This window comes from Cheilinus undulatus, linkage group 18 (genome assembly GCF_018320785.1).
Source record: "Cheilinus undulatus linkage group 18, ASM1832078v1, whole genome shotgun sequence".
In the NCBI taxonomy this organism is placed as follows: domain Eukaryota; kingdom Metazoa; phylum Chordata; class Actinopteri; order Labriformes; family Labridae; genus Cheilinus; species Cheilinus undulatus.
In genome coordinates this window covers 23,674,051-23,685,508 of record NC_054882.1, presented here as the reverse complement: position 1 = coordinate 23,685,508, position 11,458 = coordinate 23,674,051, and the positions used below count along the sequence as shown (strand labels likewise).

General features: G+C 41.3%; 2 protein-coding genes across 2 annotated transcripts in view; one reads left to right on the top strand and one right to left on the bottom strand.

The window, feature by feature from the left end:
* Window positions 1-2,526: 2,526 nt before the first annotated feature.
* Window positions 2,527-8,420, bottom strand: six4a (SIX homeobox 4a). The gene is made up of 3 exons (XM_041813408.1): window positions 7,410-8,420; window positions 5,203-5,909; window positions 2,527-3,573 (listed from the first exon to the last, which is right to left on the bottom strand). Exons 1-3 carry the CDS (start codon window positions 8,141-8,143, stop codon window positions 3,008-3,010), a joined length of 2,007 nt encoding a protein of 668 aa, XP_041669342.1. The 5' UTR covers window positions 8,144-8,420; the 3' UTR covers window positions 2,527-3,007.
* Window positions 8,421-9,549: 1,129 nt separating this feature from the next.
* mnat1 (MNAT1 component of CDK activating kinase) overlaps window positions 9,550-11,458 on the top strand; it is a 50,217-nt gene continuing 48,308 nt past the window's right edge. Inside the window, exon 1 of the mRNA XM_041811894.1 lies at window positions 9,550-9,748. Within this exon, the coding sequence (XP_041667828.1) occupies window positions 9,660-9,748 (89 nt within the window). The 5' untranslated portion in view covers window positions 9,550-9,659. The remainder of the gene's footprint in view (window positions 9,749-11,458) is intronic.

Sequence of the window (11,458 nt, the reverse complement as noted above, 5' to 3'; positions counted from 1 at the left end):
AAAGGAGCTTTACCTCTGGAAATCTCATTGCTGTTTATTTGAATTACAGGGGCTGAGATGAGAAAAGGAGGACTAATGAACTCCAGGTTGCCAGGCATGTGCAAACGATCACTGCAGGTTTGCAGAGAGCAGCACCAGGCTTGCTGGATTACTGACCCTCCCTCCTTCTGATGCTCACAGTTTGGCATCACAGGAATCATAGATTTAGAGGATAGGATTGTCATGAAACCAGATTTTTAAACTTTAGTACGAGTAAATTGACAGTGTCAGTGCCATGGCAACAAAAATAGAAGTTCTTGGCACCCAATTTTAGATAATTCCTTATTTTAATGAACAAAAATTGCAGGCAAACTCCTGCAAACTGTTTAAATTGCACAGACACTGGACACAATTCAGTACTGAAACACAGCAAATGCATTTGTGCAAGAAAGACGGGGCTCTTTCTCTATTACTCGCTGTACTTTTAAGTTAAAATATGATAGAACATGTAATTTTTTTAAATTTGTTATTTTTCATATTATAGATTACTTGGATCTATATCATCTTAAAATGTACAGTATCAATAAGTTTTGAAAAATGTGATGACTATAATAGAGGATGCATTTTTCCTTGTCAAGAATACACTGACATTAATTAAACACATTTTGCCTACTAAAGTATTAAACAAACATGGAGAAAATGTTTTTTTTGTCAACTTGTAGTTAATTTTGTGTAAAGTATGAATGTCAAAATCTTTGATACTTTAATTCTTTTTGATACCCTATGTTTTTAAACAATACAATTCTCAGAATTTTAATGAATGTCTTATCTAAAAGTACTACAACTTCAAAATACTTTATCTGTTTCATAAGACAGAAGCAGAGGAATTGACTTAATCCATCAAAAAGTACATGCAAACTCCTACACACAGTTTAAATTGCAACTATACATCTGCAATGTTTCAGTTCTGAATCCCTGACAACAAATATGTACAAATAGACCATTTTCAGGATTTTTAATCGCAATTTCTGTACAAGTTAAAATAAGATATTGATACTGAGTGAAGGGACTCCTGTTATTCTGTTAGTGTGGTAAAAACAGATACCAATATGATTAGGTTATTATTAGTTTAAAATCATGTATCATGACAACCCTAGAAAGAACTAAAAAAACTGTTTCACATTTTTATAAATATAAACTTTTATTGCAGTATGGAGATTTTAGAAAAATACATTCACATAATTTCAAATAACAAACATGTAATCCAAACTAAGTTAAAAAAAAGAACACAAAGGACCATCAGTTCTTCTATTTGCCCGTGACTGATTTTTGGTATCTGACATTAAAGCACTGAGAACACACTCAACTGTCCATTCAAATTGATGGGATTGTGTATTACTTGTCCTTATGTGTGTGACTTGGTGTGATGCACTGAGAGTCTGAGTTGGCTGCAAGGCTGAAATGTGCTATTATGGTCATGTACGACAGTGAGGAATTATTAGGCCCCTGTTGTGAAAAGCACCGGGCACACTTGACAAGTGGGCTCCACATATCTCTCGACTGACACCCAACAAATGAGCCAGCGGAGCAAAGTAAAGGAGGCGTCACAGGCTTACTTTCAGTGTTGTTCAAAAGACACAAAGTAAAAGGCACTAGTGTCCATGCAAGAAGACAAGATTACAATCCCTTTATAAAAAAGTAACATCAATGACAGATATTGTTTTGAAGAGATGTGTAAAAATGAAACATGTTTTACAGCATTATCATATTGAGTTAAAGCTCCTGTGAGGATCTTTCGTGTTGATTTTGGCCCTCCATGTGAACAAAGTAATACCTCATGTTCTTGCTGAGCCTGTCTTTAAAAGAATCACAGTTTAAAACTGTATTTTTTTAACAGTCAAATGCGAATCATGTTGTTGAAAAGACTTTGAAAGTCGTTTTTTGCAGCGTGGAGATGATTTCTTTGCCTGAGCCCTATGTCTCCTGAAAGGGGGAATTAAAAATGACTACGGAAAGATTAAATTCATCACTGATGATTTTGTTTCCTGTTTTGGGCCTTAAAATGTATCAGTATTGATTTCAGTCTATGTCATTATTAACTAAAAACTCATCACAGGAGCTTTAAAATACACTGAGCTGCAGCTTTATAAACATGATGAACATTGTGAATCAGAGTGAGACCTCTCCTACATTCATATCTTTGTCTCGCAAGTCGATGATGAGCCTTAAAAAGTGACTTGATACTGAAGTAGTGTGCATTTGTACAGGGAGTACACATTAACAACCCTCCAAAATAAAGGTTTGTCATAATCTGTACGTTAAGATAGTGCAAACACCAAAGCCGACCAAAGCTGTGATGTTTTTGAAGAAGCAGAAAGGCACATTAGTCTTAACTCCCAGTCTATTTGGTATGGTATAAAGCGTAAAAATCAGGATTTTGCAGCAAAATAAGAGGCATTGGGAGATTTAGAGTTGATTTCTGAAGGACACTTTTCCTCAACCAGCAGCTTTTTGTGTTTAATGACCTTTTCTCTTTATATGTATGTGTTTGTGCAGTCCTTGAGTAAAGCCCTCGCCCATTTTCACACAGCCTCTCTCTCTCCCTCTTCCCCCCCTACTGAATGACCTTTTTGGTTTGACCCAGATGACGCATTTAGTTTTGGAGGAACATCCCGGCACATGACTCGAGGCATTCCAGCACCTGCTTCTGCGGATCAAATCCACTCAACGGGAAGTAGCAGGTGTTGTCTATAAAAATGCACATTTAAACACGGCTCCAACTCCTACGGTGACTTCTTCTTCTTCTGCGAGTCGTAATCTTCTTCAAGGCGACAACAAAATCATGTCACATTTTTTTTGTTTTACGATAAGCTGATAAAGCCCACCCATGGGGCTCCTCTCCAACTAGAGTGCATTGTAAAAGTCAAATGAACAAAAATAATTTAATTTAACATTTAAAGGAAGTAAATGGTAAAAAAAAAACACACACACACTCTGACACACCAAAATAGATTCACCATATCTGCTTCTAAAGATCAGCCATGTCCTCATCCATCTGCACTGTCTGTAGTTTGGCGAGATCCTTCCCCTCCACCGCCTCCATCTCCCCACACATCGCTCGCACCATCTCGTTTACACCTCCTGAAACCTCCACCTTATTCATGAAGTCGCTGTTCATCAGGTGCGAGGACGGAGGACCCTGGAGATACGCTGCTGGCTGGAGGTGGTGCCCACTGGGGTCTGTGTGAGCCATGAGAGGCGTGCTGACCGTTAGGGTGGTGTAGACCTCAGGTTCAGGGCTGGATGAGCTGATGGCAGAAACCTCGGTGGTGGAGGCAGGACCTTGACTTGAGGGAGCATCTTCTGAGTTGGGGGTGGTGTAGTTGAGTCCAGGGTCCAGGTGGAGGCCATGGTGGTGGTATGTGGAGTAGACGACCCCCTCCAGAGGCTCCTTCTTGATGGAGGGCTGGTTGTCGTTGCTCATGTTGTAGAGGACGGTGCTGTGGTGGAGCGATGACATGGTTAGCTTGTCCTGCTGCTGGAACGAGTCGTTGCTGGAGGACGTCACTGCTACATTGTTTAGAGGCAAAGAACCTGTGGAGAGTGAACAGAAAGATCAATACAAAGCGTTTATCTACAGCTTTTCTCACAGGCAGGCCTTGGCCCCAAAATTGCTGTTTCGTGTCTTACACACTTTGTGCTCCTAAAACTCGACCCTTCTGAGCCCCTGAGAACGAGAGCCAGGACTCAACAGCATGCTGCAATTTTCTCTCTTTCCTTATTATTCATGCGGGTGTAGATTCTCTGCTTTTCGTCAGAGCCAGAGCTGGAACGTCTTATTCCCTGTTAGTGCATTTCAGGGCCTCTGATTGTCTGAAACATATTTCTCCTCCTCCCTCCCTGTTCTGCACATCAAGAGTGCAATGATGATGAGTGATGGTGACTCCACAACTTGTTTTTATTCATCTCTGGGGTTTTCAGAGGACCACCTCTTTTCTTTATGCTTGTGTGTGTAAGCGTGCGTGTGGCCCTGTTTCTTTCTGCTCTGTGTTATGCGTAGTAACGGCCCTTTAGGCTACGACCCAAACACAAGACAAGCCAAGAATAAAGCAGCTCAGATGTATTTCTGGTGGATGTAGTAGAGATCTGTTGACAAACCAGCTTGGACGTGCAGCATTGCACTGGAATATTCATGGAGGGTAAAAGTCAGATTACCTCTTAAGCAAGGACATACAGAAATTAAACACCTGTAATTTAATAAAATAGAGGATTTAATGTCTGGACTTTGGTTATTGATGCACAGTAGCTGACCTTGATTTTGTCTTCTCCTGCTTGTCTTGTTACAGTAACGAAGCAATAGTGTAATTGTTCACAGAAATCAACTTTTCTTGGTTTTAACTGCTTAAAATTGGGGGCATAAGCTGAGAAAACTTCTAAATCCTCCAACATTTGTCTTAAATACTTACAATATTATCCAAAAGCTATGGTTAAGATGTTAATCATCCAGTTTACGTCATTTAAGTACGTCTTGCTTTTTCTAAGGTCATCAAGATTTAACTTCAAAGTGAACACAAGATCATTACAGCCAGAGTTTCTAATATTAAAGTTACCGGTGGAGAGTTTTTTACTGGTTATGAATCAGACTGAAGTTAATACTGATGCCTCTTTCTGACCTACAAATTCAAACAAAACCACTAGGAAGATGACTGAATATGTCTATGCGATAATAATTATGTCTATAAACATTGCTGTGGGGTAGGAGTCAGAGGAAGTGAACAGCAAAATGCTGCGAAAAACAACCTTGTCTTACATTTTCAAATCAAAGATTCTCAGTGATACAGCTGACTTAAATTTTTTTTTAAAAACATAAGTAATGCATTTATGCGTCAGGACAAAATCTGCAAGGTAGGGGCACAGGTGGTCTAGTGGTTTGAGGTGCGCCCCATGTGCGCGGTCGGTCCGGGTTTGGGTCTGGCCTATGGCACTTTCCCGCATGTCTCTCCCCAACTCTCTTATCCCTGTTTCCCATTCTATTCACTGTCCTCCACTGTCACTAAAGGCACAAAAAGTCCAAAAATTAATCTTCAAAACCTTCAAAAAAAAAACAAAAAAAAAACTGCAAGGTAAAATAGGTACAATTTTGTCCACAGGGGGCACCATAATCAACACAAGCTAAAAGTCCCAAACAGGAGCTTTAACAATGTTTTAGTTGTCTGAACCCACCTTGCTGTGCGATTGTTGATGCAGATGATGCAGAGGAGAGCTGCAGAGGAGGAAGACCCACATCACTGTTGAGTAGAGAACTGCCATCACTGTCTCCTCCCCCACTGGGTACCTGGACCAGACTGTATCCCCCCAGCTGCAGCGCCCCCGATGAGGAGCTGAACGTGAGCACCGAGGAGCCTCCATTCTGCGCAGCCATGGTATGAACGCCCTCCAGCTTCACCTCCGCACCATTCACACAGCCCTGGTAAGAGGCGTACTGCAGGGCCGAGTCCTCCGCAGAACCACCCAGTCCTTTCTCCTGCCCTGTCTGCATCTGCATGTCCACCCCAGAGCCCCCCAGCAGCACTCCTCCTCCGGAAGACCTCAGGGAGTTGAAGGCTAAGGGTTGGATGCCCAAATTGAGACCGTTGAAGAGGATGTTTCCAGGTGTGTGCAGGTAAGACGAGCCTCCATTGTGAAACACAGTGGAGGGGGTGTTGCTTGTCACCAGACTTCCATTGTAGAGGCCGCTGCTGCTGGAGCCAGGAGGCAGCTTTATGTCCCCTATCTGCTGGATGACCACCCCACTGTCCAGAGGCCCTGTTTGAATGGGAAGGGTCCCATGGGTGATGACTCCATCTGAGGAGTTAGAGAGGGGCCGGGGTGACAACTCCTCCTGGCCTTTACTGGACTCATCCTCTGTGCTGTGGTTGCCATCAGATTCACTGGAAAAGGAATAAACAGTGTGAGGAAAATATAGGTTGGAATGATTTGTGGGACATTATTTTAATATGACTTTGGACCTCCTCTTTAACCAGATCAAATTAAATAAGACCGTAAAATGTGTTTAGTTTTTTGGTAAAGACGACATTCCGCCTCTGTAAATTCAATAAGACTGTTTTTATTTCTGGTTTATTTCCCTTCCACCCTCATCTGATCTTTTACTGAACACAGAGCAGACAGGGTCACATTTGTTGCTGTTATTACACAGCTTTGAAGAGCAGGCTGTGCTTGTCAGTGTGTAGCCCTCTCTTACCTCATGAAGAGCCAAACTGACAACAACCAACCAGCAGCAGGAACAACCGTGCAACCATTTGGCGCAATAAATTCTAGTGTGACAAAATGCCAGCAGTGGTGGCGTGACAAAAAACAAATGGCTAAGGGCGTTTATTTGAGTTTGTTCCTCCAATTTGAAATGGTTTTCCAGTTCACAATCCTTATTTTTCTGTTTCAATAAAGCCTTGGACATGATATGGATTTAGCAGTTACAGCTTCTTAATGAGCAACTCCTATTTAAGATTGATTCAAACAGCTGCAGCCTCTCTTACACACACACATTGTAAGCTGTCTCACCCCCCACTTCCAGGAAGAGATAAACAAGGACACCAATTGCCAAGAACATGAGCAAATATCCACAGAGTTAAAATGAACATATCTGAATAATTTTAACAAATTGGAAAAGCCATTTGTGTTCAGTGTGTGTTTGTGTGTGAGAGAGACAGAGACAGTGAGTGAGTTAGAGAGGGGTCACCTCCACCAGGTGTGTCAGCTTTGTTCACAAAGAGAGAAACATGAAAGAAGCTCCACTTCTCTCTGTTTGTGTGAAGGATTATGAAAAGAAACACAGGAGCTCAGAGAGGCCTAAGATCTTTTTTGTCTAAAAAAAAGAAGTGATAATGAAAATGATTTATGTGCTGGTTCACGCGCTCATGTGTTGTGCGTTCTCATCTTTCTGTGCACCCAGGCCCGCATTAAACAGATAGAGATGGAAGTTAAAGTGTTCGTTGTTTCATCACAGTTAGGAACTTTTGTAGCTGTCAGTCGAACCACTGGGCTGCGGGAGTTACTATGTTATTTAGTTGCTTATGGTTTCCATGCCCCATAGCAGCAACACGCTTGAAACCGGATCTGAGTGGCAACAGCTTCATATTTCAAAACATTAAAAGCGTGCTCCAAACCCTTTTACGCACACTTTTTGTCTCTAAATATCAGCTGTTAATGATTCACTTTGACAATGCTCTATTTCAGTTTTCTATTGAATTATTTTTTTACTATCATGACCGGAGTGCAAATGGTTTAAAATGAAGGCGCCCTACTCTGAAGAAGCTTTATATACTTTGTTTAAATTAGCCGGATCTGTTTAAATGCGCCTTTTACGCACAGAACGGACAAAGATAGTTTTTAAAATATGTGTCTGAAAGAGTTTGTTCCCTTTGTTTCCTCACCTTTTTGATTGTGCCTCAGACGGGTTTCTGTCTCTCTGTCTCCTGTTTTTGAACCAGTTGCTGACCTGGGTCAAGGAGAGTCCTGTAATCTTGGCGAGATTCCTTTTCTCGGCAGGAGAGGGGTACCGATTCTGATTATACAGATCCTTCAGCGCGTTCCGGGACCTCTCCTTGAAACAGTACACAGTCTCCTCGCCGTCCCAGATAGTCCTTGGGAGAGGGTACTTTCTCCGAATCCGGTACTTGTCCACGGCGCCCAGGGGTCTCCCCCGCGCCTTCTCCGCCTCGGTGTACCGGGCCTTATACCACAGATCCTGAAGAAAGGTGTGGTTGGACGGACTGAAGCTGTGGTTCTCCAAAATACTGTACAGCTCCTGATACCGAGCCTGATGGAAAGCGACGAGGGCTTGGGCTTTCAGGATGCTTTCGTTGCCGCGGAGCAGGTCACTCTGTGGCAGGGACCACAGGAACCTGGCCAACCGGTCCACATTGCCTCCCTGCTGCAGCGCCTCGCAGACGCACGCCACTTGCTCCGGGGAGAAAGCCAGGGAGGACGCAGCGTTCACCAGCAGCTCCGTGCGCACCGCGTCCGTGTTGGGAGTCGTGCGCTCCATGGACAACTCCGCCGCGTCCAGCGCCACAAGCTTGATGCACTCCCGCGTATCCACCTCCTTCACATTTTCCCTCTTGATGTCATTTGCTGTTGTGACTTCTCCGGCAGAAGAAGAAGACATTTTTTTGTTCAAGCCTTCCCTGGTAAAGTCACTCCTCCCAGCTCGATCAGGTTACCTCCTCGCCATGCGAGTGCGATCGGATATCTGACAGCAGCTGTAAGTAGATATCTCTCTCCCCTTTTCCTTCCAACGTGACTTTTACTCTGCGGGGACTGGAGCTGGACGGAGACACGCTGGGGTCTATCTGCAGGAGAGCCACGCTATTGGTCGCCGAGGCCCCTTTGGGGAGGAGCGAGCGGGATTCAGACACGAATGTTTAGTTTCCAGCTGTCAGTCATATAACTTACTGTAGATTCCCGTCGTTCACCTGTGCAAGGTGAGTGCTGCTGGGATCGTGGGAACGGGATATCCTTGTTGTCTGCATTGTCAGGAGCTGACTTGGCTTTATGTAAAACATAATGGCATTTTCATTCCCACTGAGGTGTGGAAGTACAAGGGGGTAGATACTGGGAATATTTTTCCCTAATTGTCCCAAAGTTGAACTTTTTTTGAAAATAATGATTATTAATCTGATAGATTTATTATTTAATGTTCCTTTAAGTTATCTCAGCACTCATTCTCAATTTAAATTCAAATTAATTTTTTAAACGCAGAAAATTCTGAAAAAAAAAACATGTATTTTATTGATAAAGTCACCACATAATCTGCTTAAAATGACACAAAAGTTTTTTTTTTTTTTGTTTTAGAAAAAAAACCCAATGCCTTTCATAACACAAAGCTGGTGTTATATTGATGTCCTCCAAAAATAAGCTTTATCTCCACTTTTTCCATAGCCAAGACTCACAAAATTAGGTGCAGCAAGCAAGGCTGCACTTCCATATGTTAAGACAGACAATTGTCTTGCAGCAGATCTGTCATTTAAGATAATTGGTTTTGATAAATCGTGTCTTTCTAGAGCTATTATTTGATCTCTAATGTATACCAACCTGTTCTGTACTTGGTGTCACCTATGAGCGCAAGATTCCACAGTATTCAATATTCGTTGGTTATTTAACATAAATCACATTATAACGTCCATCATCCTTTTGTAATTATTTCCCAAAATAGTTGCTCATTCAGCAAGGAACTTTATGATGTCAGAGGCCCTGGGGAATAACATCTGTGGATGATCTTTGGTTGCTATTATATTTCGGAGCAGGCTCACATTAGATCATGGAATATGTGGGAATAATGTGTAGGGGAATGTAGGGATGAGACGGTTGAACCTATAATCAAAACAGACATTTTATACTCTTTCCAACTCTAAAAACAACCACTGTGTATAAGTGAAATGAAACACGGCATTTCTTTTAACCACAGACCCCAACGGACTCCCCAGGGACCTCCAGCGCTTCAGTGCGGCCACCACTGCTGTAGAGGTGATCATTACGTAGGAACCTTTCTCATTAGCGTTGTTTTCCGTCGGACCGCTTTCTGCGTGGCGCGGCGTTCCGCAGGCTAGAAAGTGACAGGACAAGAGAGCTGCAAGTTGTTGACATTTTTCTCAAGTTGTGTAATTTGTTTTGCGGAGACAGAAATGGACGACCAGGGGTGCCCGAGATGCAAAACGACCAAGTACAGGAACCCGTCTCTGAAGCTGATGGTGAACGTCTGCGGCCACACGCTGTGAGTATTCCATCTTTCAGCTAAAATTACAAAGAGGGAGACGAATGTATTCAAACATGGCGATGTAGTTGCAATCCAGTGGTGTATAAATGCCTTCCATCAGAAGAAACCATCAATAAGACAATGTCAGCCCATTCAAGAAGTCCTCTGGCTTTTCTCCATGTCGTATGTTGATATTTGCACGATGACACCAAAGAACCGTTAGACAAAAAGCTGCACGAGCTCTTTGCTAACCGTCTGTTCGTTGTATCGCTGCTGTTGTCCTCAAAACTTCATTTTCAATACATTATACATTCACATATTTCTTTTAACTTTAGTCAAGACGTAGAACAATAACCACCACGTAAAACGACCCAAAGTAACTCCAACTGTCAAATATCTTCGGGGTAGGGGTGGGTCAACGCTACTTTTAGGATTGTGGGATATGCATCGAAAATCATATCTCGATACTTTTTAGCTTTAAAGGCTAAATAAGTTATGTTTTTTTCTGTTAAGGAATAATAACAAGGTTGCCATAAGTCAAATCCACATGGAAAAATCTCACAGGTTCATTTATTAACAGACAGGAGGACAGTATCAACATGTGCATGAAAAATGATAAAAATAAAAAACAGGGTAAAAATGAATTAAAATACCTGTTGAATAATTTGATTATATGTACCATTTGGACCTAACATTTCCAGATATCACGTGGTCAAGGGGCATATTAATGTTAGTTATTATTTTCCAAATACTTCACTGCCATCTGTTTTTTTTTTCTTAAAATTAACATCAACTATATTGATATAAAGGATATCGTCCTTCCCAATATCTTGCTTGAAAACCTATTGATATATAATAGAGATGCACAGTATTATCAGTACAATATTAGTATTGGCAGATGATGGCTTAAAAAGGGAATCATTGGTATCTGCAGATATGAACATTTCTGCTGATATTTACAGTGGATATTTTGGCTATACCAATGTGCCTGTATCAGCTGTAAGTACTGGCCCTATAGATAAATAGGTTAGTGGAGTTTTAGGCTGGACCAACAGATCTACATGAGCTGAAGTCTGTCATCATTTATCATCAATCTGTTCATACTAAAGTAGGGATGGACGATATTATCTCTATGATATCAGTATCAGCAGTTATGGAACTTTTTACTGATATTTACAACTCATATTTTGGCTAAAAAATCTGCCTATATCAGCTGTTAGTATTGGCTGTACTAACAAATAAATCAGCTGAAGTCTGTCTTCATTTGGCGTCCTTCCTTACACTTAAATATGTGTTTTAAGGACTGAAATTTGTTAATTTGTTCATCCTTAAACTTTAAAGTGTGTATTTTAAAGACTTGGGTTTTAGGGTTATAAATATAAATTTGGGTTTCAATTGTGGGATCAGCTAAAATTATTTTGTAAATATTGGCATATTTAATATTGGCAAAAATCCAATATTATGTATCTCTACGTTAAAGTGTGTTTTAAGGACTGACATATGTTAATTTGTTCATCCTCAAACTTTAAATTGTGTGTCATAAGTACTGTAATTAAAAGCTTGAACTGCATTTAAATATCGGTTTTGGTATGGGCTAAAATAACTTTGTAAATATGGAGGATTCAGGATATGGGAAAAATCCAGTATCGTGCATCCCTAATATCTTAGAAAATCAATATGTCCAGCCCTAGCTATTATTACAGGCCTGATAATAACCAGTGACAGCTG

What these genes read in the sequence shown, in the direction of transcription:
- six4a (XM_041813408.1), bottom strand. Translation starts at nt 8,143, where the DNA reads ATGTCTTCTTCTTCTGCCGGAGAAGTCACAACAGCAAATGACATCAAG. An exon ending in TCTGAGGCACAATCAAAAAG is followed by an intron (nt 5,910 to 7,409) that starts GTGAGGAAACAA and finishes TTCCTTTTCCAG; the next exon opens with TGAATCTGATGGCAACCACA. An exon ending in ATCAACAATCGCACAGCAAG is followed by an intron (nt 3,574 to 5,202) that starts GTGGGTTCAGAC and finishes CACTCTCCACAG; the next exon opens with GTTCTTTGCCTCTAAACAAT.